We start from the raw sequence: 27951 nt of genomic DNA, 5'->3' as shown, positions 1-27951 counted from the left end.
TCTCTCTCTCTCTCTCTCTGCCTACCTTCTCCTTTTCTGAGACAGTTATTTTAAGGCTATCCTCAAATTTGCAATCATCCCTGCTCAGCCTCCTGACTTTTGAGACTACAGAGACACACAATTGTTTACAACTTGACTATCCATATGGTCTTTGTGTGTTTTAAAAAAGTAATCACTTTGATATATGCTCAAGGTGGAAAGTTTAAAACTATAGACAAGTGTAAGGAAGACAGTTAGCTATCCCCTGACCCACAGCCCAGAGGCCATCCAACTATAGCTGTCTGCATCCCATCAAAGCCCCAGCGCAGAAGTTAAAAAGTAGTTGACCTGATCATTCTTACCCCGTTCAAGCCAACATACACGGTGCTGGGATCATCCGTATCCTAACATTTAATTTACAGACTGGGGGTGTTGCTTCTGTGAGATTAAAAAAGAATAAACTGTGTATGGCTACTCCATTGGTATCTAGCTTGTGTTATCTAAACATCCTTCCAAGGATCCTCGGTAGACATCAAAAGAGGATTCACTAGGTATTTGTTACACCCACCGTTACCACCTCAAGCCACAATACAAAACCACCTTCTTCAAAGGTACAGCAGTTTTGCTTCCCTTGACAGGGAGAGGATCAGGGAGGTAACTGTGCCCAGAGCCGCTAAGGCTTCTTACCTTGTCCAAGTCTTATGTTTATGATGTAAACTGTCTCTTTGTTTACACCGTATTTCTTTGAGTATTAATTAGGTTGACTATCTTTTCAACCATACCTCATCTGTTTCCTCCTTTTCTGAGATGCATGCTCATATTCTTTCCCTCATATTCTTTCCACAACATTCAAACAGTGCGTGATCTTTCCACCTCCTCTTTCCTGCTTCTTACAGCTGCGTTCTCCAGCATCTCATTTTCTTGGTTAATTTTGTTCATAATCTTAAACATTTATATAGGCAACGTTGTGTTAAATGGTCAACATTACTTTTGTCTGTCCCACCTTTTAATAGCTGTGGTTTTTAAAATACCTTTTAAGATCTAGCAGGACAAGCCAACCATTATTTTTATTTTTCTAAAGCAGTTTAAGTATTTGCATGTATTTACTCTTCTAGTCGAGTGTCTAGTTGAAATCCCTGCATTCATATACTTAGAGATTCACTTAGCAGGTATTCACTATGATAAATGACTCGTGAGCAAAAACATGTTGGTTTTATTGAATCCTTAACATTTCAAACTCTTGGTGCAAACTCTATTTTGCATCCATGGTAAATCTTTGGTATTTAATGAAAAATGAAATTTGTATTACTTATTTGAACTTTGGATCCATTAGCTGTAGAATAACTTTATCTGTGATAAACAGTACATTTTTATTTGCTGCAAAATTGCATCAGAGCGAACAGATGTAGAACAGTGTCCTCAGCTTTCATGTTTGTCTTTAAAATGCCATTCACAGATGTTATCATATCCACAGCCTAGTTATTAAACCTTTAAACTATATGAAAGTTTAAAGATCCTGCATATGAAAGATTAACACTCAAATGAAGAAATTTACTTTTCTATAATTCTGACAATAAATAAAAAATAAATGTAGAAAAACATTTAAAAACACTAATAACATTAGCAATAATAGCACATTTCAGAAATAATCACTGTGTGTGTTATCTGTATGTGGTTTTTATATAAACATAAACCCATATTTATGCAAATGGAATCAGCTTATACCTTCTATTCTATAATATGTTTTTCCCACTTGACAATATACTGTGGTTTATACAGAAGGAGTTATTCTTAGTGTCATAGTTAGCGGCTGCTTTGAGTAGATAGTAGATCTTTGCTTATGTAACCAATCCTCTGTGGTTAAAAATGTAGTTCACTCCTTGCAGTAGTAGAAAGCTGTGTGAAACATCCTAACTTTACAACATTAAGCTGATCTGGTCTTAGCATCTAGTCTGTGTAGGGGACATATGTATACATTCATCAATGAGCATATAAACTTCACGGCCTCTTGGTTCTGATAAGGAATCTCTTTTCAGGAAACTGGAAAAGAACAAAGTAGACCAGGTGTAGATGCTTTGACCAGATTACTGGGGACAGTATCATGATCATTCCAGACATCACGCAGCAGATTTTCTGAGCAACTTTCGAGTTGATGTCCCTGGTAGCAGGCAGGTGTTAGGGTCTGAAGTGTGTGTCCTATGTGAAGAACAACTTAACTGCTCTCGTTTTCTTCCTATGACCTCCTCGTCACTACTGCCTAACAGTTCAAAGCTAACCAAACGAAAGACCCATAGGACATGGGCTCCCTCCAGGTTCTCATTCTTTTCCCCTGCAGGCAGTTATGGTCTCCTGCGGGGCTCTGAAGTTGCCTACATGTAACGTTGGGGCTCCCTCATCTAGGCGGTGATTCTGCATTTCGAGTATATTGTCAGCAGGCATGCTTCTCAGAAATGTCAGCTGGGCTGCATGGCTGTGTGGAACACAGATTCATAAGGACAGAGGAGGCCTGGAGATAGGAAGGAAGGAAAAAGGCCAGCACATGGAAATGTGACATAGAACGTCAGAGGAGCCATGTGGCTAGGACCCTGTGAGCAGTATTACTTACAGATTGTTGTAGGAAGGTGACATGCCCACTTTTGCTCTAGTTTTATGAGTTACTCCATTTGTTAACATTGGGTCACTTTTTGGCCTCTCTCCTGATCTTGGCCACTTGTCAGCTCTTGCTGAGTTCCAGTCTTTGTTTCTCTGGAGGAGGTTCAGGCCACAGGAAAACTTGTTCTGACTTCAGCGTCTTCCTGTTACCCTGTCCTGTCAAGGACCTTGCTCACACTCCCACAGTCCTTTGCCTTTGCTCTGCTTGCTGAGGCTCCCACAATCCTTTGCTTCTGCTCAATCTGCTGCCATTTCATCAATGGCTCCCTTCATGGGCTGCAGTTTTGGCTGATTATCTTTTTGTGACTTTCTGAATATTTCCCCCAGTACTTCTGTAATGTGTTTCTTATATGGTATCAAAATTACATGTCTGACTTCCCCCCCATAAACCAAAATTTCCTTGCCACCAGGAACCTTATATTACAATAATGGTAACCTTGTTTGACACATATACATTTTTCAATAAATATCAAATTCAATCAGGCATGTTTAGGTGACTAAGACAAAAAAAAACTTCATTAGAGATTTAAAATTTGCTTAAAACTCTAGGACTTGTTTCAGGGCCAACCCACCCACTTTGGATATGATTAGCTTATTGACTTATAAATCCAGACGTATGTTAGGTGATGTGCAGGGTTTATGCCACTTCATTTTTTGGAAGCTGAGTGTGTGCATACGTGTGTGATTGTGTGTGTGTGTGTGTGTGTGTGTGTCTCGAAAAGGCCTTAATCTCTCCAATTCTTTGAAAGCAATACCTTTCAAATCAAGGCTTTTGATTCTCTGCAGTAATCAGCAGTCCCCATCTGCCCGTGTTCTTACAGCATTTCACCACACTTGTTCATCCTCAGACACACTGTACCATCTCTCTTCTCAGCTGCTTTCTCATTTGTTTCCCATATTCTGGGACAGCCTGGACAGCAGCCACATTGAGTGGCAATCATACACGACTTCAGAACCAAGGACAGCGGCATGTCTGCCTGTCTGGGAAAGGGGGGGTGGGTGCTTTGGTTTGCAAAGGTTCCTGTAGCTGCTGGAAGCTTGGGTCTGGTCCTTCTCACCTGCTTCTGCTCTGCCTTTAATCCTACTTATTACTGTGACCCTGACTCTTGGGACTAGTGTGTGCTGGAATGTGTGACATTTCTTCCACTCTTGGGTTATAATACAGGAGCAGGGAGTAACCTAAGACAGTGGAGGCAGGGCAGGGAGAAGCCCTAGGCTGAGCACTGGGACTGCTCTGTGACTTTCCCATGAGGATCTCTTGTCTTGAGCTGCCCAGATGGCTGCTGGGCTGTTGTAATATATTTGTTTTGTTTGCTTTGCTACTGTGTGCATCATGTCCATGTCTTGGGACACGGGACGGGGACAGGAAGAGAGGGTGTGGAGAAGCACTGGACCATTGCAGGTTGTGATGTCTGATCAAGCACCCTCTGTTATGACATAGTTGAGGCTTGCTTTTAGTGTCAGTAGCTGATATTTTGCTGAGGAGGAGGGAGTAACCAAGAGTAAGAGTCCTAAGGAGCAAAGCCAGCCTTTTACATGTCTAAACTGTAACAGCATGGGCCTTTCAGCTCTCTATAAATATAATAGCAAATATATTGCTAATATTCAATAGCTGTCTTGTGTTCAGCACCAGCAACCTCATGCTCAGTGTTACTATAGAGGTCCCACACAGGAAGATTGTTCGGTGATACAAAAAAGATAACAAGTATTCAATCCTCTCCATTCCTACCATGTAGCATGAACACTTTACATAACCTGATGATCAGAATACAGGGGAAAGTGGTGTGTGGACAGAAGCACTTCTGAAGTGTTAACATCCTGTTGTTTGTAATTCACTAGAGGATGCCAAATTCTCGGGGGCAGGAGGGAGAGAGAGCCTGTGTGAATTGTGTCTGAGGTCTCAACTCCAGATAATATAAGTCCTGTGAAGAATAAACAGAAACAGTTTGCTCATTAGCTGGGCTTAGGGAGGTGTTGCCCACATGTTTAAAGTGCTAATTATTAGTGAGCTTTGATAGAGCTAATTTAGCAGTGGTGAGTGTTACACATTAGCCAGGCCTTTATATCTAATGTTGTCTTTTAAAGTTAATATTGAAACTGGCTACGATTAGAGTTCACACAGAAGCACGGGAGAAGGAGAAAGATGGAGATGGAGGTAGGAATCAGCAGAAAGGGTGCACAGGAGGAAGAGGAACAGCAGTTGATGCCTCACTGTGGAAGGCTCTGTGGGGCTCAGTCCCTAGAGCTAAGCACTGGCTGTGCTCTAGGCACTGAAACTACCCATGTAAGCACATGACCCTGCCCTTGGGAGTCTTGATATGGTCTAGTGAAAGAGGCAGATGTGGCAGTGGACACTGAGGAATGAGACAGGAGGAGCCAGACCAGCATGGTATAGTGGAAAGTTAGAGTAGGTGTGAGGCAAGGCATGAGCACTTCAGTGTGCAGAAAGTGCTTCCCACAAAGATATACCCAACTTAGAAGATAAGCGTCGCCTCTTTTTCATAAATACTGTATACCCTGGTTATCTCCCCAAGTCCCTGGCTACTGCTTCTCATTGTATAGGCCTGGTCGCTTGGTTTAGCAAAACTGAGTATTTTAACACTGCCAGAAGAAGAGATCCTGGTTTTCCTTTCTGTGGACAATGAAAGCAGTCTAGTAGAGGACCTTGAATGACCTTCACTTACGAGTTTCGTGGCCAGAGAAGATAATTCTGCCACGTGGTTTCCCTTCGTATCTGTAGGGTATGGAGACAGGGTATCTCTAGGAGTGATGACATTTGTGGGTGATGAGGATGGGGAAGATGGCTGGGCCTTACTCACATGCATTTCCAGGCTGGGGAGAGGCTTGTGGGGCTCCATGCTGTGCCATGTTCTTTATCTGCCCTCTCCCTCTCCGCCAGATGAACGTCTCTCAGTACACACTTCCTGCCTCGGTGGTCGTTGTTTGAAGGAGAGCTCCAAGAAATATATTTATATTTTCTGGGGTTTTCCAGCAGGCCATTTCCTCAATAACTCATTCACATCTGCAAGGAGAAAAAAGGACTCACTTGTTCCATTTCTGCACAGGCATGTGTGTCTTTCTCTCCAGCTTTCTTTTTCTTGTCATCCCCCACTTCCAATGCCTCCCTTTTCTTTTCTTATGTTAACTTAGGAAAGAGGAGAGGCCTGGAGATCTTACCTCTACCACTAGTAGGTTCTCTGTCAACCCTGGCCCCCCCACTAGAGACAATGTGTCTCCTAAACCATCTATTCACTATGCAGGAGGGACCCTGCAAGTTGCTTTCATTCATGATTCAGTTCTATAAAGCATCTTCACAGAGTCTTACATAAACAACCATCTGGCCTGGCTGGCTCCTAAAGTAACTCAGAACAAATGTCCTAATGGGCTCTCGTTGAACTCAGGGGAAAATCAACAGAGTCTTCTACAACCAGCAGCCTTGTGTCTGAATCTCACCTGGCCTCAACCAGAGATCAGGAGTGACTGGAGGTTGACGTCAGAGCCTACTGGGCACAGCCCCGCTCTGAGCCACGGCTTTCCTCTGGGAGCAGCCCTATACTCCCTTCTCTCCCTGATCTCCTCCTTGATGCAGCCCAGCCCAGCTCTCTGCCTCCCAAGGCATGTGCAGATTCCTCCTGGGAATAACTGCGAATCAAACCACAGTGCTCCCTGCACTGCCTGCCATACCCTCCATCCTGCTTTCCTCTTCAGCAGGTACATGCTACACATCTGTGGCACAAAGCCTAGGCCCTTTCCTATTTGTCTTCTGCCCTTTTCTTATTCAAAACTTAGTCCAGATGTTCTCCTGGGAGAGCCTGTCCACCTCCAGCTCAACACTGAACTCACTGAACACGTGTGTGTTCAGTTGTGGTGATCTCTCCTGCGTCTCCTGGGTATGACAGTGGGGGAGGAACAATGAGTACGACAAGGGCTTTTCTCTAGAGATGTCAGAATAAGTTAACAGATGTGAAAGGAAAACACGTAAATGCCATCCGACAATGATAAGGAACAACTGGGGACAGCTCAACTTGATGGAGAGATCAGGGAAGCCACACAGAAATAATGGACTGGTGGGAGATTTAGGATGTAGAGTCAACATGATTGAATGTCCAAATTGAAAAGTGTGATGGAGAGATGAATGTCTAGGATGCCATCCATGCTTCTGTTCTGGCATCTCAGCGATGGGCAATACCCATCATCAGGCAGTGTGGATACTGAATAGATAACTTACATCATCAAGATAGCATGGATACTATGTGGCTAGATGGAGCGTACAGGGGGAGGATGGAGTTCTTTGTCAGAGTCTCAGGATCTTGTTTTTTATTCAGTCTGCTAGTTACCCAGAATTAGGAGGAAGCGAGCACTGGGTATTCTGGGCTGTGGGTTACCAGAGGGCAGAATGTGAGTCTTCCCCTCAATGGGAATTTCGTGAAATGAGTACCAGGTACTCATGGGTATGGGGCTCTCTTGGCTTGGCACCTTTGCTTTTCCTGTTTCCTGTCCAGCATTGCTTGGTGTTCAAGGCTTTGTAGGTCAGGCATAAGCTGGGATAGAGAGGCAAAAATTGGCTCTCCTGTCTTCTGGGATCATCTCAAAGATGGTGATTTGGTCTGCAAATACGATTACTGAAGAATTCAGATCTCAGAACATAAGAAAATATTTTTGTTATGAAATTAAGACATTTATTGGATGAGGGAATGGGTTAAGGTACCATTCCAAGCATCCGATAAGCATGGTTTATAAACATTCATGCTCTTCCAAAACAAGACACAGTCCAGTCTCAATGGCCTGGAAGATGAATTATTAATACACAGCTCCTGGATAACCTTTATTAGTGTGGAACCTAAGTGATGGATTGCAGCTAAGACCTGAATATCTGAAACCCTGGACAAGAGGAGGAACCTCTGACACTCTCTTTGCCTCACAATGTGTAATTAGAGTCACCTGGGGTTCTATTTCTAATGCAGTGTTTGATTCTATTGGTATTGAATGGGACCTGGGATCCTGAGTGTCTAGCAAGTTCTAGGTGGCAGGTGATAGTCGTTACTTTGAAGAACATGACTATGGGGGTAGCTATTAGGAATCCTTTCAAAGTGACACCATGTCACCAATTTACATGCTGCACAAAATAATTATGCCTTGCTACCTAGCACCCTAAGAACTCATTCAGCCAACACTGGTTTGTGTGTGATTTTGATGTTTCCCTCTTCCCAGGGTCATTCAAATGTGCTAGGTAGGCCAAGTGTTAGACTGCGCTAATACCAAGGCAAATAAGAACTGGAATTTGCTCTCCAGAGACTTCCAAGCAGAGATAGAAAGGCCTGCCAGTAGGAAAATGGGCTGTTGTCAGAGACATGATCTCACCTGCACAGAATACAATGGGAGGGAATAGAGAGAAGATGTGGGGACCTGACTATTGGGATGTTTGTCATTTTAGTGGAGGATAGGGCTCAGACCCACTTGAAGCAATATTGGGATGCTTACACCCTCATTCTTCAATAAGTGCAAATTATGGAAGTATGACTGAAAACCAAAAGGAAATAGCGGGCCATGCTTGGGTTTCCTGGCAGTTCAAACCTTTGAACATTCACCAAGTGCTCACTCAGTGTTTGTTTCACTCAGGATGGCCTTCTGAAGGAGACTGGCATGCAGCCCAACCACTCTGCTTCCTTAAGGGAACTACTGCTTTCCCAGGCCCAAGAACCCATGGGCAGGGCCCATGGCACAAAGCCCAGCTTGCTTTTCCTTAGGGCTAGAAGTGCAGGCTGGATGCCAGAGTGAAGGCCAACCATTGGTGCTTTACACATGAGAAGCAGGGAGGAGGAGAATGTGAGGAGAACCAGGCAGTGATGGGAACATGCTGTTTGAGGTGCAGGGCAATGAGGAGCAAGCACAGGGCTGGGAGGAAACCTGAACTGAAGGGTCTTGGGAGGATGGTGGTAGCAATTTGTACTTCCTTAATAGATGCAGAGCATTTCAACTTTGCTAATTAACAGAACAGCAGGCTTGTAATTCTGACAGCAGCAGGACATGAATGTAGTGGGCTTAGCACTGAAAGCTAGCCAAGCATGCCTTTGTCCTTAAGAGAAAGCACAACACCCACATTGGGTCAGGTCCATAGGGTTCCTGCTGACTTGTTTTGTTTTCCCTTGTAGGGCAAAGGAGGAGTTAGGGGCTTTCATTTCTTCTCAGGCCTTCTGTACAGGTAGTGAGACATCTACTGTTTCAGCAGGCTTGTCTTAAGGAAAAGGCCAGCCTGCCATTGGTCTAGTGTTCACAGCCCAATAATGCTATTGGATACACTTTGTGTCCGAAAGAGCAGTAGCTGTGCAAACTGCTTCCTGCAAGGCATGAGTGTGTACTTAATAGAAGTTCTGTCCTTTTTCTTCCATTTTGGCAACTGGTCTACCTGCAAAATTCCCAGTCCTGATCCCAAGAAGAAATGGCCGGGAAGCCAGGGGAGGTGTTCTAGTTTTTACAAAGCACACAGAGACTGAATGATGAATTTGCTTCCAATGCATCCTTTCAAAACATGTTGATCTAATAGAGGATTGTGAAGTATAAGATTGTGTTGATACGTATGGAGAACGAATTTAGGCTCAGGGCATCAGAGCTGAGAGACACCTTGGAGGTCATCTACCAGGACCACTAGTAGATATTACAGGTGATGCCACCTGCCTCGTGTAGCTCATTTTAGGAAGGGCTAACTTGCACTTAGTCATTTATTCTATCATCAAATATTTATTGACCAGGAGTCTACCAGGATGTGTACCTGGTAGTGAAAACATGTTCTAATTTCATTGGTTCTGTTTGAGTTAGCGGTCAATGAACTTCCCTTACCCTTTATTATATATTCTAACAGCTGGTTTCACAAGGTCCCTGGGGGGATTGATCCATAGGCTCCTCAGCCAGTGCAAATAAGTTTTATATGCAAGGTCACCAATTTCTGAGCCCCTAGGCTAATTAGTTTAGCTCTACTTGGCTTTACATAATACATGTATTGTTGAAAAGTTATTTGTAATTCAATTTTTTTGGCAAATGAAAAACTAATTTAAACCACGAAGGGAACTTTTATTCTGAAAAACCCCCAAGCAAATGCTTTTATAATGTGAAAAATCTTGTTGCTACTGTTGGGAATGATTACTTCCTAGGAATGGATTTAGTAAATCTTGGTACTTTGGGAGTTCTTGTGGTGGGCACACAGTCAGCCATACAGCCCAGCACTCATCAGAACTGACTGGGAGGCCTTGGACCAAGGAAGTGGAAGTCTGAGAACCTTAGAAAGAGGGCAGCTCAAGACTGACATCTACTAGAGCCCATGATTACTAGCTCCATGGAGGACTTGGTAGCCATCCTCCGGGTCCTGAGAAGGAAGAGCTAAGGAAAGATGAGACTAGGGCCTCCCTCTCTGCAGATAAAAATGGGTTGGACATAACATACTCAATCCCTTTACTAAGTTGCCAAGGCTGGCTTTGAACTTGCAACCCTTCTGCTTTGACTTCTTGAATAGCCGGGTTTATGGGCCACCAGGCCTGGCTTACTTTGAACTTGTAAATAATCTGGGAAAAGTCGGATAGAATTTATTTTTTATATTAGTTTTTCCATAGAAATTAAGTGTGCATGCTGATGCAAGCAGAATATTTAAAAACTGAGAACAGTGTATTTCACTTGTAAAAACAAGCTGTTTTGATACTTTAATGTCATTTCCCACAAACAGTTCAAGAGTTAAAGATGGTTGAGAAGCTAAAAATGGTTCCTTGTGTGGAAGAAAACAAAGCAAAGCAAGTAATAGGAACTACTTGTGAATTTTGTAGTAATTGTCGCTAATTAGTCTCTTTCGTGAGATGTAGTAGTCTTTGGTGTGGGAGATGGGGTTTGAGCATGCCTATCTGAAGGAACTAAAGACAGAGCTAGAAAACAAGGCGGTGTCTTTGAAGGCAGATTCTTTCTTGTCTTTGTTTCTTCCTCACTGCAGCTGAGTGAGCCTGTAGCTACGACTCCACACCATGCACTGTGTGTCAGCTTCTGAAGAGACATAATTGCTGAATAAAAGCTTCACTACATCAGGGGAACATAAAAGAGAAGAAAGAAATGAAATAGTCAGACACTGGAAATTTGATTGGGGTTGGATTATGATCGCTGACCTTGGGTCCTGGCATTTGGTAACACATCTCTTTCTCTTCCTTGGTTGGATGTGCACAGGGTATGAAATTTCCCTTTTCCTGGGCCAGTGAGCTAATTCCTGGACTGTTGGTATAATCCACATGATGTTGAGAGACTGAGAGATAGAGACTAGCCTAACCAACATGCGACTCTTCTTTGTAGATTTCAGACCTGGCCTCACAGCATGTGGGTACATCTGTGGTTCCTGGCCCTACTGTACTGAGATGATAGCACTGCTTGCTTTATGAGAGCCACTTTGTGATGTCTTAATGGTAATACACAAAAGAGAGCCCAATTAAAGCTCCAAGGGTATGAGTGTGGGTGGTTCCCTTTCAGAGTTCTGTAATGCACTGGAGATAACTGCCAGGGTTACAGTGGTCTAGCCTGAGGCTTTGTGTATGCTTGGAAGCCAGTCCTCCCTTCCCATGTTCCACATACTAGGCTGGGTTGGCCTTTGCTTCTGGGACTAGAGTTTCTCTAGATGAATCTTCCTTTGCCAGTTCTGGGGAGCTCTGGCGTCTGCCTCCACCCCTCTAATAGGAATTTGTCTAGACCCAAGAAAGTCCTTTACAACCGGGAAGCAAGACTTAAACAACCAGACAGAGGAAGTGCACTTTCTTAGAAGATTGAGGACTTTTCAGCAAAATCTTGCTAGTGTATGCAATGGTGTCAGCGTTTGGAAGCTGATCATGGGATGGATCTCTGGATATGGCAGTCTCTAGATGGTCCATCCTTTCGTCACAGCTCCAAACTTTGTCTCTGTAACTCCTTCTATGGGTGTTCTGTTCCCAATTCTAAGGAGGGGCATAGTGTCCACACTTCAGTCTTCATTCTTCTTGAGTTTCATGTGTTTAGCAAACTGTATCTTATATCTTGGGTATCCTAAGTTTTGGGCTAATATCCACTTATCAGTGAGTACATATTGTGTGAGTTCCTTTGTGATTGTGTTACCTCACAGTCAGCTAGTGAGTGGATCACAGGGCCCGCAATGGAGGAGCTGGAGAAAGTACCGAAGGAGCTGAAGGGATCCATAACCCTATGGGTGGAACAACATTATGAACTAACCAGTAGCCCGGAGCTCTTGACCCTAGTCGGCCATCACTGGAAAGAGAGGCCCATTGGACATGCAAACTTTATATGCCCCAGTACAGGGGAACGCCAGGGCCAAAAAAATGGGAATGGGTGGGTAGGGAAGTAGGGGGGAGGGTATGGAGGACTTTTGGGATAGCATTAGAAATGTAATTGAGGAAAAGATGTAATAAAAAAAAGAAAAAAGAAAACATATTTAAAAAAAAAAAGAAGATTGAGGACTGGTGGTAACGTTAGAGCGCAGGCGTGTATGGGCTATCATCATCAACTTGGCTTCTGGCTAACAGATTTTTGGTTATTTTCCCATTTGTAAAATGAAATCTAACCGTTTAAGAAGATGTCATTCAGGGTTCTGTAAACTACTTTAATATCTGAACTAACTCACCAGTACATACTCCATGCTATCTCTGCGTGACACTCTGCTAGGCACTCCAGGTATAAATGTGCTTTAAAACATCTTGCTATTTGCAAGTTGCTCCTCAGCCACAGGGCTGCCTGTGTTGTCCCTGAGACACTGGGTTTTGTACTCAGTGGGAGTGACTTGAACTTTCCTCTCTTGACAAGGACCAAGAGAAGAGAAGAAGGCTTTAACCCCATCACAGTGGGGACTCTCCCTGTGTTGGGCTGGGCTGCAGACCTGCACAAGCCAAGTTGATGGGTCTGGGAGGCTGAGGGTGGGACCTTGTATCCTAGCTGATATGTAGCTGACATCTTTACTCTCTTTCCATTTTGTTGTCCCACAGGATCTTTTCGGAATGATGGTTTGAAAGCCTCTGATGTCCTTCCTATCCTAAAGGAGAAAGTGGCCTTTGTGTCTGGTGAGTAATGCTTCTTTATAGTAGACCTTAAGAAGATGTGTGTGTGTGTGTGTGGGTGTGTGTGTGGGTGTGTGTGCGTGTGTGTGTGTGTGCGCGCACGTGCATGTGCGTGTGTGATCACTCACTGTCCTATAAGAGGAGACACATTAGCAGTTAGGCTTTCATGGCTGCTTCCTCCCTCTAGTGACAGGCAGAGGAAAGGGGGCCCTGACATCACCTGGAGAGTCTGGAGGACACTTGCAACAACAGGCAGGTCCACCACACACCTCACAACACTGCAGCCTGATCTGCTCTCTTGGCCAGGGCTGGTGGGTCTCTGTGAGAGGTTCCAGTAGGAAGAGCGTATCCATCCCAGGTGTTCCCTAGGGCTTCATGTTGTTTCTTAGTGGGTCACAAACAGGAGGGGTTTGTTGTTGTTGTTTGGTTTGTTATGGTTGTTGGCTTTTTTATTTTTGGTTTGTTTGTTTTTGGTTTCTCATTTCTTTTCTTAGCAAGACATCTAATTTGGGTATTAGCAATCTCCAGCCTTCAGGTCAACTACTGTTTCTTGTAAACAGTCTACTTGGACCTAGCCATGTATGTTCTACTAGGTAGAATGTATGTTTCCCATGATATTACAAATTTGGTGGCTGAATTGGATTCCTTCTTGGTCAGAACTTGGCAGATCCTGAGCCTGGGCTGGGTGCTGACAGTGGGAGCTGTACAGAGAGTAACCCTGGCGTATACCTTGTTGATAGAGCCTTTGTCTCTGGGTAGCTTTTTTTGTCTGAATGATGGTCCTTGGAGCCACGGGCCATGAGGGAGCTTGCTTCCACAGTATAGTAACTCACTCCATAGGCACTGCTGGCTCTGCTGATGTGCAGCAGAAGAAAAGGAGAGGAGGGAAGGTCCTCTGTGGGAAGGGAAACCATAGCTGTCTCTACCTTACCAGAGAAGGGAGGCCAGCAAGTCAGTGTGGTATGGGTGGGGAGGCAGGCATGTGCTAAGTACACAGGAGCCCTTGTAAGATGCTGTATGTGATCTGTAGCAGTGGGGGAGGCAGGCATGTGCTAGGTGCACAGGAGTCTTTGTAAGACACTGTGCATTCTGTGGCAGTGGGTGGACTGGTATTTTCTCACAGTTGTTTAAGCTGCCTTGGCCTATTTGTGTTAAGTAGTGAGCCCTCATCATTAAAGGTGTAGAGGCCTAGTAGAACAGCCTTTGAGAGGATCCTGTGGTGTGATTCCAGCATAGAGGCATGTATGTGACAAAGTAAACTAGGATTTAGAGTGCCTACTGAATTGTGGCAAGACCCTGTGTGGAAGCCCTGGGTGGTCTCTGTGCATCAATTTGCCTTGGACCCCACAGTCTCCATTCCTAGTACAGGTTTACAACCCACTTGCTTCTGTTTTATGGCCCTTTGTTAAGATGGCGTCCTTGTTATCACTTGGGTGTCCTGCTGATGCCCCTGTTATCTCATGCCAGATGTTTTCCTTCTCAGGCTTTCCCATCCCTGCCAGCTTGAGCCTCTCTTCTCCTCTCCTGCTTCCCCTCCTCCAGAGGCTCTTTCAGACCTAGCCTCTCCTCTGACACCATCTTGTTCAGCATCCATTCAGGAACTACGAAGACAGACATAGTATGTTCCGACATGGGGGCACTTGTGTCACTGTTAGTGGCTTGGTTTTCCTGTGTAGGTCAGTTGGATGTGAATGGGGCCAACCATGCCTGGGAAATCCCACTAAGAGGGGGAGTTGTCCTTATTGAACTCATGGAGTAGTTTGCCAGGAAGGCAGGCAGGGATGAAGCAGGTAGGGACTGGCACTGAGCCACTCGCTGCTGTGTTCCTGAATGAGCCAAGCCTGACTCATCTATGCTTGCCTGATCAGAAGCTTCGGAGCTTAGGGACCATTGCCCTCTGTGCCTGAGAAGGGCACTGGAGGTGGTTGGGAGATAATGACTGACTGCACCTAATAAGGAAAACAAAAACTGATTTCCCATATTCTATACACGCTGAGTCAGGAAACATAACACAAAAACAGAACCAAGCAGAGAAATCCTAAGTTAAATAATGCAGTCACATTTCCTTCTGAGAGCAAAGCCAGGAGCACCGTAGGCAGAGAAGCAGACCATTTGCTGTGCCCGCCCTCCTCTGCCAGCATCTCAGCTTTGACCAGGTAAAACAAAGCACGTTACCATGACAATGGACATCTGGACGAGTCCAGGACAGCCCAACCACTTGTGTATGCAGGCATGTGGGTGTGTGTGACAGTGGCTTTTTCTGTCCCTTGGTGTGTCTCTGTTGTCCTAGCTGACCCATCCTGCTCCATGGCTCACAGCTGTGGGGTTCTGGTCTCCCACTCACAGCACCTCCATCCCTTCTTTCTGCCCAGCCCTCCTGTGAGGGACCTACCGCATCCCTAGGATTGTCACTTGCTTACACCCTGCCTTTGGCCACCTTCTGGTGATGCTCCATGCTACCAGGGACAACCTTTTGTACTCTGGGCCCCAGGTTTTCAAAGTATGTTCCATAAGATGATCTTTGCAAATGAGGAAAGAAGTTTGGGGCTTGCTGGATATTAAAATCCTCCCTCCCACCCTCGACTTGGACCATCCATCAAAGCACATTAACATTTTAAGGCTCTGTAAAATCCTACAATAACCAACTTTATCTAGTCTAACATGGCATTTCCAACTACAAAATAACCTCATTCCCTTTGGAAAAAAACCTTGTGTGAATCCATTAAAATCGTGGTGCAGAGCTATTGTTATGTGGATCCGACTTTTGGTAAGCTTCCTGAGATGTGCCTCCCTCCCACGCTCCTTCCATCTGCTATCCTAACTGGAGCCTGCTGCCTCCTGAGAGTGTGAGTCCTCCCTACTTCAGTCAATGAAACATCAACATCTCTCACTCTGGGCCTTCCTCCTTCCCCAGCTCTGCTTTCCTGTCTGCACAGAAGGAGAGCCACTGACATTTCTAAAATACGCAGCCCCCTCCCATTCTCTGCATCCTCCTTATTCTGTAGCTCCTTCTACCAAAGCCTTGCACAGGTAGGCAAAGGGCAAGAACTTGTTGCACAAGTCAATGGTTTTATTAAAGATCATGCATCCGTGATGCTTTAAATGTGTCTGTGTTTCCTCTCTCCTGTGCACAGCAACTTTAGCCTTGTTGCTTCATGCTTCATCTCTGCTGATCTTCTAATGTCAGTATCCATCTTGGTTATCAGTGGTCCACCTTAATGGATGCTCAGCCTGGACACCAGAGTCTAATCTTGTTTCTACTGTGGTTAGCCATGATTTTGACCTCTGCTGTATCATCTGTAGTCTTGTTCTCCTGCCTTTGGCCCTTTCTGTTCACTCCTATTGGTTGACAGAGGATAGATGGCAGGGGATCCGTCTTCTCTGGAATCACCTGATGCAGGAGAGCAATTCTCAGCCTCACCAGCTCCTCCTCATGCACAGTCTTCGACAGTTCTATTCTGCCATCACAGAATGGGGCCCAGAGCAGATGCTGTCTCTCAGCATCTATCTTTAAAGCTCTGTCGTATCCATTCCTATGGGATGCTTTCTACTGGCCATGCTTCTATGCCCTTGTCCTCATTAGCTAAAGCCTACCTTGACCTTGAAAGGTTGTGTTGGTCTCTTCTTTTGCTCTGAGGCAGGCTTACCTGTCCTTCTCCATGAATTTATTTTCTTCTCCCTCCTGGGTTCTGCAGCTTGCCTTAGAGGGACTGGCACGCTCTGTCACCTGAGTGCTAGGTCCTTCATCTTGTACCCACTGTGAGGCCTTGTTCCATCCATTGCCCCCAGCTTTCCAGCATAATGCTGCTCTTCCTCTATACTTCCTCTTCCTCATTATTCTTGCTTTTTTTTCCATTCTGAAGAAGACAAGTTTGATTCTGCCTCCTTTTCTGACCTCTTGATCCACACAAAAGAGACACCTTTGGAGATGAAAAGAGGCTATTTCCGACCTTTGGAGGCTCCCTACCTTCTCAGAACCTTACCTCCAGCTGGGTGCGATTCCGTAACTTTTATCAACCAACCCTCCACGCCACTGCTCACCCTCTGCCCTTTCAAGTCTCTGCTCCCATGGTCCCATAGCCCTACTTATATGGTATCTGTGGAAGGTCATGGAGAAAGTTAGCAGTTGTGACAGACACACAGACAGACAGACACTCAGGCATGTGTGTGCGTGTGTGTGTGTGTGTGTGCACATACACACACCTACCTCCAAGAATGCTTAGGGTGCTCAGATCAAGGCTAGCAGAGAAGGATGTCTCAGAGCCTTCTAGCTTCTGAGAACCTGTCTGTTTAACCCCTCTGTTTCCTTTCTTCATGTGGCATGTAGATCACAGTTGGAAAATAAGGACCTCTCTCTTCCAAGGAAGATGAGATGAAGTGCAGAGAGCTAGGACTGAGAATATGAAAAGTCTGGAGTTGGGAAGCCTGGGGCTCAACTCTGTATCTGCACAAATCCACCTTGCTGGGGTGGAGAGAGAACTGGATGCTAACCATGCTCAGTGACTTGATTTTGCTTAATCCTCTCTTGCCGGCAGCCCACTGAGTGTGTCTACCTCGTTTTTTGAGCCATGGGCTTTTATCTCAACTAGCTCACTGATTGGCTACATTAGCTGGCCATCAAGCTCTGAGGCTCTCCCTTTCTCTGTCTCCCAAATGCAGGGGTCATAGATGCACACCATCATGTCCATATTTTATGTGGGTGCTGGGGAATCTAAACTTACATCCTCACCTGTGTGCAGTAGGCACTTTGTTCATGGAGTCACCTACCTGGTGTCCTTCCTCTGCAGCCTCCTTTTCCTTTGTGGTAGTCTGGAGTCACTATTTACCAAGCCTTCCCCCCCCCCCCGACACACACACACAACACCTGTGTGCTCTGTTATCAGAAGGAAGCATTCCACCTGAGCTCACACGTGGGTGGGGCCTGGACTGCTCAGTCATGTGGAGATAGTGAGCTTCTTTCTAGGGTTGCTATGGTACTATGGCTGTGCATCCCTAGGTTGCTATGGTACTATGGCTGTGCATCCCTAGNTTGCTATGGTACTATGGCTGTGCATCCCTAGGTTGCTATGGTACTATGGCTGTGCATCCCTAGGTTGCTATGGTACTATGGCTGTGCATCCCTATCTTTCTCCCATTAAATCCCCTTTCCGTGTTCACTGTGGATATGTCAGTGACTTCTTGAGATGCTGGTGAGCACCGTGATCTTGATACAGAGATGGGTGGGTGGCCTTTGGTTGGTAGAGAGTCAGTGTGCTACAGTGTGCTACGTAGTCACAACCCTTCAGCTTCAACTCCATCCAACACCCTGAGAAACTTGGTCTGCTTTGCAATTTTAGTGTCTGTTAATGAATGAATTCAAACATTATACAATAAGAGCAGAGAGAACGTGGGGAAAACAGAGGACATAACCACAGCCACCTTGAATCCTGTCCTAGTAAAAACAGTGGTCATCATTCTGGGTTGCTCCTCCCAGCTATTTGTTTTCCATGTGGTTTTTAGTAAGACCCTAAGTGTACATGCTTCTCATGAGATTCATGTGCTTCTTCATCAGATGGGATGTGTGGCACCTCAGGCAGCCAGTGGGTTGAGCTGGCCTCTGGGCTGCATAGAGAACCCTCAGTGTTATCTTACCGAGTCTGGCAATGCCGTCCTGAGGGATGTTCTGAGGCCTCTCATGTCATCAGCTCCTGGAGAATAATCGCACACCCCTGGTGTTCACAGAGAAGTGACTGGAGGTTAAATTTCCAAGGCAAAGCACTTTTGCCCAGCTTGTTTTCTCAACAAGAACAGCTACAACCATCTTCTTATCATCTCACATGTGCCGAGGGCACTTCTTTTCAGTGTGCCCTCTGCTATTTGGGAAGTCTTTGCAGTAACTCTGCAGTGTGCCTACTATCACATTTTAGAGTCTCTAGACAAGGCAGCAGAACTCTAAAGAGACTCGCCCAAAGTCATACACCTTACCTGCATGTAGCTCCCACCAGCTGAAAAGCAGTGGCCAGTTTCTCAAGCACTTGCTGTCTCTTCTTTTGACACTAAGTAACACTATTTTTCATCTGTAGTTGACCTTCCCAATGCTTTTCTTAAACTACCTACTCTCATTCCCTCCAGGCGGGCGTGACAAGCGAGGTGGACCCATCCTGACCTTCCCTGCCCGAAGCAATCATGACAGAATAAGACAGGAAGACCTACGGAAACTTGTGACGTATTTGGCCAGCGTGCCAAGGTAAGGTGAAGGGGAGCTGTCTGCCGGGAGGGGGAGCTGATGTCAGTGAGCTGAGACAGACACTGAGCCTGCCAGAGGCCCTTGGAATGGGTTCTGATTGTTCCTGGAATATCACCAGCCATTGTTGACTACATTCCCGATGTTCTTGCTGGGAGTCACCTGGAAGTGGTAACTGTGGGTAGAGGTGAGAGTCCTACCCTGGCTGCTAGGACTGGGGTGGAGCCTGTAGCAGGAGATGGCTTGGCTTGGCCTGGAAGAATGGAGAAGCTGCTGTTTACTTTCATGAAAACTTCTGGCTCTCCCATTTTGGCTTACATAATGGCTACTTTCAGAGTCTCTGGCTATATGAATGGCCCTTGGATCTGGAGGCAAATAACCTAATCTGGAAGTAGTGCATGGATCAATGTCAGTCCCATTATTACAAGCAGGGTGATATTGCTAAAGATTGGTTATCAGGGGCAGCAAGTGAGTCTCACTTTGTATATATTAGTAACACACACACACAAGACATACATGCGATACATGTATGATATTAGGCTTTGCTGATGAAATGAGATTAAATGGCTCTTCCAGGTCAAAGGGTGATGCTAATGAAAGGAAGGTTGGGAAACACACTAGAGGGAGCTGGTAGAGGGTGTGCCGTAGACATGGTTTACGTCATTGAGAAGGAAAGGAAGAACTTTTGACTAGTTAGGATGCAAGAGCCAGAAGAGCCCCGAAGAACAGTCTCAGCAAATGTGTATTGCATTTTAGATATGTAATTAGAGATTGGGCTGACACTGGATGTAAGCCGCTCTCCAGGATGCTACAGAGCTCACCTGGGCCGTGACCCTCCTGACTGTGGCATCAGTACTCACTTGGGTGCTCTGGGTCTCCTAGCACAGCGGGTGCCTGCGGCATGTTGTCTGTGGAAGATAAGACAAGGTGCCTTGGGCTTTCAGAACTTTCATTTTATGGGATAATTAGGAAATTAGGCAGATGAGCTATAAATTCTGCTCTGTCTTTGCGAGGAGACCTGGGATATTTTTGAATATGCTGATTACTTTCTCGGGGCAGGTGTCAAGTGAGTCGAGCAAGAGGTGGCTTCCAGAGAGCTCCAGGGCAGGAAGCGGGAAGGGATTAGTGGATGCTGATGGGCAGGTGATGAAAGGAGTTTGAGGAGCAGCAGCACAGGCTGAAACACGCGTTGAATGGAATGGTCAGCCCTGGAGAGCTCCAACAGAAGGCTGTAAACAAGCAGATGTGGAGAAGGATCTTTTTTCCTTGATGATATCCACTGGGGTCATAAGCGCCAGGAAAATAAGTTTGGATTATACCCGAGGAACTTTTAAAGTATGACGGCATTGGGGTGAGGTGATGAACAAAGAGTCATGGAGAAACCTTACCGAAGAAACCTTCCCATCTGACTCAGAGCAAGGGGATGGTCCGAATAACCCCCAATAGTGCTATATGGTTTGGTACTTTAGCCTTGCTGGGGCTAAGCAACTTTAAAAAGTGCTTTCCCCAAGTGCGCTAGTAGGTGTGAAACAAGACCCTCCCAGAAGCAATCTACCTGCGGGGCTTTCATGGGAGTTCATGTCATGATAGACTCTCATTTCTTTTAAAGCCAGAAGAAATTAGAATCCCAGGAGACGTGAAGGACGCATTTTTCTTCCTTCAGTGTTGATGGCGTACCTGCACCCGGGACAGGCTCATTCTCTCTTTAGAATAAAAGCACAAGAGTTAGAAGAACATGCTTTCCTTCATTCTGACTTTTTAAGCAAAGACTGGGACAAAATGGATTGGACAAAATTGCTTCCAAGCAATTAAGAAAGGAAAAGATTTCTGCTGGGGGGGGGGAACCAAAGAGGGGCTGAGAGGAAGGCCATGAGAACAAAGGGAGATGATAGCATTGTCTGTGACGGGCACACAACATGCTGCTCTCTGCTTCCCAGCATGGCAGCTTGTGTTACATGAACGTGCACACACACACACACACTGCCCCAGCACACACAAGCTCTTCACAGCTTCCCATGGGTGGGAGGCAGGAAGGCTGTTGTTGCCTTGAGTAGTGAGAATTGTCTGTGATCCCTTGCCTCCCTCCATGGGGACCCATAATCACTGGGATTGTGAGCACCAGCTGTACTCTGCCACCTAGTCATACCTACCAATCATTTCCTAATTGTGTTGGATGGGCGCTCACACACCATCAGTCAGGGGATCAGAGTCTGTAGGAGAATTGTCTAAAGGCAGTGAAGTGTGGTAGGAGAACCCAGAACTTTCCTGTGCTGTTCCTCAGCCTGGTCTGGCCTTGGGAGTGAAATGAAGCTAGATTAGGTGGATGATTCTAATGACAAGAAATGACTGATCCTGGGTCATGCTCTGAGATATTGAAAGAATAGATTTCAGTTTGGAGATGCAGTGTTTATTCCAGGCTGGTGTGCTCAAGTCTGTAGGTAGATGACATTTGATATTCATTTATTCGTGCCTTTATTTATTATTTATCAAAATTTGGTTCCTCTGTATGCCAGGCAGATTGAGGATTCATGGTGAGCAAGAAGAGAAATATTGTGGGAAGGAGGAGATACCTGGATATTTCTCTATATAATCCAAACTGGCCACATTAAAGGACAGTACAGATGTGACTGTGCTCAAGCACAGGCCTGAACCAGCTAGCAGAAGACAAAACTGGAAGGACAGCTGAGAGGCAGAAGGATCTTGAATTCTAAGGGACCAGCCTGATTAGAAAAGATGATTGACAGCAGTCAGGATGATTAGAAATGAACAGTAGTGTATCTGCTGGGCAGGGATGTGCTGTCCAGACCACTGCGTTCAACTCTGCGGCACCACAAACCAGTCTCACACACCAGGCAGGGAGCAGGCAAAGTGGCTGCATCCACCAATGGGAGACAAGAGAAGCAATCCCTGAGGTCAGAGGTCAGAGGTACTGCCATAAAGGGGCGGGATCTGGATAGCTTACTCTTTCTCTCTCATGCATCCCTAGTGCAAGGTAGTGATCAGGACTCACTCAAGTGTCTTCATCTGAGCCTGCCCACCTGAGAGCTGTCCAACAGCAGCACGCTGTCTCTGCTCAGGCCACTGGACAGTTCTCCATTAAGAATGCCGTAGAAAGAATTGCTCCATTAAGTCAGACAGAGGATTGTGTTTCTAAGTCTCTTTCCTGTCCTCAGTTCTAGGTTGCTTTGACATTGGAAAACATATACCCCATAAAATTCAGACCCTCAAACCAGCAGACACATCCTTCTCTGGACCCCTAAAGAATTCATTGTCTGGCATCTTGTCTATACCTTCACTCCCAAGAGAATTACTTTGCTAAGAGAACTACTTTCTGCTAAGACTCTTGGTGAGACTTTTGGTGTATTCTCTGGGGCCAGAGAAGATGCAAGGGTGTCGTAGTTCGCACCAGTTTTCTGTCACTCGTGCAGGGTCCTTCTTAACTTGAGCTGAGGCCTTTTCTCATCTTTCTCCTGTTGGGTTTGAATATCCACACCCCAAATCTCTTCGAGGCACCTTGTTCTGAGAAATCATAAGTTGCAAAAAACACCTTCAAAGCTTTTCTATCCAGCCACTCACTGAGTGTCTACCGTGAGCCAGGATGGGGATGGTTACATGCTGTCATGGTGTCTTTCTCGCCATCAGCCGTATGTGCTTACCTAACCTTTATTGTCCCCCTGGTCTGCTATCTGCTTGTAGTTTTGTGCGTGCACAAGGAGCAGAAAGGAAAAACCCAGATATGATCAGCTGGTGAACATCCCTCAAAATTGAGAGATAGGGATGAAAATGCACACTGGGAGTAAGCAGATGTCCCGGCACTGTCCCCAGTGCGGACTGCTGGGAGCTGAGCAAAGGCTTGAGATAGTGAGTGAGGGTTGTTTCTGTCACAGGAGCTTGCTCCTTTTTGTCATCCCTGCCATCCAGCTTTGTCACAATCATCTGTTTGCTGCTCCTAAGGTACCAAGTGCTGAACCCTCTATCAACTCCGCTATTAGCAATTCTGCCAAGATGCTGAGTGTTCCGTCAAGGAACGCAAGTGTCACATCAGCCAGGAGAGATGACAAGAAATTAGGATGGGTTATTCTTTAATGCCAGTCAAACCAAGGTGCCTTTATTTGTAGCTTATTGTTTGATAATATTTGCACCTCTTCTACTGACTCCAGCCAAAGATAAATTGGGCTTAAAGCCAGAAATGTCTTTGTGCTGCATCGTTGAAAAAAAATGAAAATAAGCAGAAAGGACCAGAAAGACAGCTGGAGGAAGAGGAGGAGGGCTCAAAGGTTTTCTCCTGCTGTTTTTAACGCAGGAAAGCTGGATCTATCTGAAGTGTCACCACCTAAAGCCCTTCGTTGTTGGGACCTGTGAGGGAGCTGTATGTGTCAGTCCTTTGTTCTGGGACTATCACTTAAAGGAAGGTACTGGGAGAAATCAAAGTGATGGACGGGCCAGGAAACAGGGCCAGTAAGATCAGCAGATCACTACTTATGCTTACATTCGCCTAAAAATTACATTTTAAAAGGAACTTTAGACTTATTTTGTTGCCTGTGTGGGAGGTTTGTTGTTTCTATTGAAGTTTTACATTTCACACACATTTCTCAGTTAAGTGTCCTTTTGTAACATCAGCCTTGAAGAGCAAATAGTTTTCTATTACTTTCTATTATGGGGCTAAGGAACATAAAACTCCAGTAGTAATTGCCGTGGCTAGTTATCACTTTCCTTAGAGTCATGGAAACCTTTGCAGAAGAGGGTGGAGAGGTTGCAGAAGAGGGTGGAGAGGTCTCATAAACACAGCTTCAGGACTCTCTACCACTTACTGTCAAGAGACACAGGTGTGGAGGAGCTAGAGAAAGTACCCAAGGAGCTAAAGGGAACTGCAACCCTATAGGTGGAACAACAATATGAACTAACCAGTACCCCGGAGCTCTTGTNATGGCCTAGTCGGCCATCACTGGAAAGAGAGGCCCATTGGACTTGCAAACTTTATATGCCCCAGTACAGGGGAACACCAGGGCCAAAAAGGGGGAGTGGGTGGGTAGAGGAGTGGGGGTGGGTGGGTATGGGGGACTTTTAGGATAGCATTGGAAGTGTAAACGAGGAAAATACCTAATAAAAATTAAAAAAAAAAAAAAAAAAAAGGGACACAGGCGGCAGCCTGGGTCATTTCAGAAGACTTTGCAGGGCAGCTTAGAAAGGTATGAGGATGTTTGGGGAAACCACAAGCTTTGAGACGGCAGCAAGGGCATTGAGTCTTTCTAGGCAGGGCTCGGGAGGATCAGAGAGGCTCCAGAGATGAGCCATGGGTTTGGTGGGAGAGATGTCACCAGTGCCTCCCTGGTGGGAAGGGGATAGGGACGTGATATCATGACCTTACTCTTCTTTCCTGCTTGCTGTTGGCTGAGTTCTCCCAAAAGGTAGGTGGTGAGGAAGCCAACTGATGTCCTTGATATGCAGCCTTCTAAGACCCTGAATAGTGTGGGGTGGGCTTTTAGGGGTGCTGACAGAAGATATTCAGTGTAGGGTGAGACAGAGGCATGCTATTTCCACATCTTACTCTAGTTTTCTAATATCTAATGTATAAAGGTGTCGGGAAGGAATCTTTTAGTCTCTCAATAACCATTGCTCTCAGTTATATTTACAAGCACACAGCAATATAGGCTATCTAAAAGTAAGAGATAGAAAGAACATGAGAATTTCAAAGCATGGTAGTAAGATAAGCAGTTCATACTAGCCCCCAACTTTAGAGGCTGAGTGTGACCTCCAATCCTGCTTCCTGCAGCTGTCTCCCCTTCCAGCCTGCCCCAGAAACAGCCAGAAACTGCCTGGAGCTTCATCTTTATGTTTCTCTCATAGACTATCTTGTTTTGCTTGGTCTGGGACTCAGCAAGGTGGCCATGATTCCATCATAGCTAGGTTTCCTTCCTGACCTAGAGTAGGAGGCCACACCACCACACTACCGACGAATCTTCCACTCTAACGTTGAGTGAAAATGAAAACTTTTGACTCTGGGGGCTCATAACAAAATTATTAATAGAAGATTAATGGGGTACTAAAGTGTCTCTTGAGAAGTTCCTCTTAGTTAACTCAAACAAGGGAAATCAATCATGATTACTTTTGTCAGTACTTTGAAGAGTTGCTATAATTGATATCGATATCAAAGAATAAGTGAAATTCTTTTCAATTCATTGATTGCTAGGAAGGAAGGGCTGCCAAGTACGGCCATGGTGCAGAGGGTGGACTAGATCCTCCTTCTGTGGCCTGGCAGAGTCCAGCAGGCACATCAGCATGAGCAGCAGCACCTGTAGGTGCTGGATGCAGAGCTGGGCCCAGTGTGGGTGGGGGGCTTGGGGGCAGCATGGGCACCTGCAGTATTGTTGCCTTGGGGTCAGGGTGGGGTTTTACAAGGCTGTACTCCAAGCACAGGCTGGAACACTAGGAGACTCTGGCTTCATGAAATATTGGGGTGATGGGCAGCCCAGACAGAGCAAAGGACTCAGGGCAAGGGGAGAGTGAGGCAGAGGTCAAAAGTCCAGGAGGATAGAAACATCAGGACTTTGGGGGTTAGCAGACAGGAATTCCATAGGTCCAGTTAAGACGTTTTGCTGACTTAACATTAAGAGGAGAGGTGCCTAGTCTTACTGCAACCTGATATGCCATGTCTGGTTGATATCCCTGGGAGGAGGAGTGGGTTGGGGGAAGAGGGAAGCTATGAGGCATGTGTGGTGGGGTGCCTGGGAGAAGAGGAGGGAGGGAAACCTACAGTTAGGATGTAATAATATATTTTAAAAAAATAAGTTTTGCTGATAATCACTCTTAAGAAGGACAATTAAAGTTTAGTTTTTAGATTGGCTTTGGCAGCTGAGTGGAAGATGGAATGGAGGAGGCTGGGGCATGCACAGCTGTATCAATATAGATGAAGGATAATAATAATGGCTGGCATTTACTGGATACTTATCAGGTCTGCTCCAGGCACTGCTAGGACTTTACAAACACTGATTTAATTACCATAGCTCTTGGAGGTAATGTTATTCCCATTTCACTTGAGAGCAAACTGAGGCCAGGGAAGGGTAAATGACTTGCCTGTGGAGTCAGAGCCAGTATAAATTTGAAGCTAGATGGTCTCCAGCACCAAAGCCTATGTTTTTGCCCCCTTTTTTGTTTATTCTTATCTCATATACTACATCCTGACTGCAGTTTCATTTCCCTTCCCTCCTCTCAATATCTCCCCTCCATCTCTGCTTTCCCCCAGATTCACCCCCTCTTCACCTCCTCTCAGAAAAAAACAGCCTTCTGGGGGCATCAACCAAATATGGCATAATAAGCTACAAATAAGACAGGCACATATTTCCCATCAAGGCTGGATGAGGAAAAGGGTCCCAAAGGCAGGCAAGAGTCAGAGACACCCACCCTGCTCCCATTGTTGGGAATCCTATGAGAACACCAGGCTATTCAACCTCTCTGATGATAATTATACTAGGGTTCAGTTCCGGCACATTCTGTAGGCATGACGAAATGTGCTTTGTGGCTGTGTTGGTATCCCAATCCCTCTACTTGAGGGCTTACCTGGTTACAGAGGATGGCCAGTTCAGGCTCTGTGTCCCCTATTACTAGGAGTCTTCACTAGGGTCAGCCTCATAGATTCCTTGGAGTTTCCACTACACTAGGTTTCCACCTCACCCTCAAAATGCCCCCGAATTCCAGTTGTCTCTCCTAGTATCCTCTTTCCAGCCCTGCTACACCTGATCCTTCCTGTTCTCATCCTACCTACCCCTAGTCCACCCATGAGATCTGGTCTGTTTCCCCTTCCCAGGGAGATCCTTTTGTTCCCCCTTAATCCCCCTTGCTACTCAGCCTCTCTGAGTCTGGGGACTGTAGCACAATTATCCTTTACCTCACAGCTAAGAAAGAGTGCATATAATGAGTCTTTCTAGGTCTTGGTTGCCTCACTTGGGATGATTTTGTTCTAGTTCCATCCATTTGCCTACAAATTTTATGATGCTATTTTTTTAACTGAGTAATAGTTCATTGTGTTAATGTACCACTTTAAAAAAAAAATCTATTCTTCAGTTGAGGTACATCTAGGTTGTTCTCACCTCTGGCTATTATAGATGGAGCTGCTATGCACATAGTTGAGCAAGTGTCCTTGTGGTATAGTGGGGCATCTTTTGGGTATATGTCCAGGAGTGGTATGGATGGGTCTTGAGTTAGATCCATCCCCAATTTTCTAAGAAACTGACATATTGATTTCCAAAGTAGCAAAGCCTATGTCTTGTGCATTGAAATGATAAGGAAGCCAGAGTAAAGAACATGGTGGTGGCAGAGTACAGGGGACAGAGATGCATGGACAGAGATAGCCCCAACGATGGCTAAGACTGAACTGGAAAAGGGTGGTTGGAGTAAGGAGCTCGGAACGTGTGCTGATGGTGGGCTCCAGGTACTGCCCTTCCAACCTGCTTTCCCAAAGAGTCTCTGTGGATGTTGGGGAGAGAGGGGCCTGAGGCAGGAAATGCCTAAGCCTAGCCAGAGCTGGCTTGTAGCTCTGGAAGTTCGGGACAGTTGAGGGGGGGAGGCGTTTTGCAGGGTGTAGGTGTCTTAGAGTTTCTTCCTCCTGTTCTAGTTGCAGACAAACAAATTCAGCTTGTTTATGCTCAACTATGGAAAATACCAGATTGTACTAGGAGATACAGGGAAAATATAAAAGCAATTAAGCCATAGGATCTTTAAGGAGCTAAACAAAGACTCTCCATAGCAGAGGGCACCCCTCTCCCAATGCAAGTCCCTATGAGAGTTTAGGGATGGTCTCCTGGCTCATTTTCATCGGGCCTGCGGTGGGTTGACCATGCAGCTGCCTGTGTGTCTCTGCCTTCTGCCATCTTCTGAGGTCAGCACATGTTTCTGGAATTAGCAGTCGGTTAATCCACAGCTTGCGGTTGGCTCACACCTGTGACAGTTCACTGCCATAGGCCTGGGCAGGTCTGCCAAGTCCTGGTAGGGCCAACTGTGGCAGGGGCTAAGAAAAGCCTAAAAAGAAACAGGTTG

General features: G+C 45.7%; 1 protein-coding gene across 23 annotated transcripts in view; it reads left to right on the top strand.

The window, feature by feature from the left end:
• The window catches only part of Kalrn (kalirin RhoGEF kinase), a 606229-nt gene that overhangs the window by 172771 nt on the left and 405507 nt on the right, over positions 1-27951 (top strand). For all 23 annotated transcript variants that reach the window (XM_029470420.1, XM_029470427.1, XM_029470426.1 and 20 more), the window contains exons 2-3: positions 12624-12698; positions 18807-18921. In XM_029470420.1, the coding sequence (XP_029326280.1) occupies positions 12624-12698; positions 18807-18921 (190 nt within the window). The remainder of the gene's footprint in view (positions 1-12623; positions 12699-18806; positions 18922-27951) is intronic.

This window comes from Mus caroli, chromosome 16, assembly GCF_900094665.2.
Source record: "Mus caroli chromosome 16, CAROLI_EIJ_v1.1, whole genome shotgun sequence".
In the NCBI taxonomy this organism is placed as follows: domain Eukaryota; kingdom Metazoa; phylum Chordata; class Mammalia; order Rodentia; family Muridae; genus Mus; species Mus caroli.
Note: the sequence above shows the minus strand (reverse complement) of the source record. Positions and strands in the feature narration are given on the sequence as shown.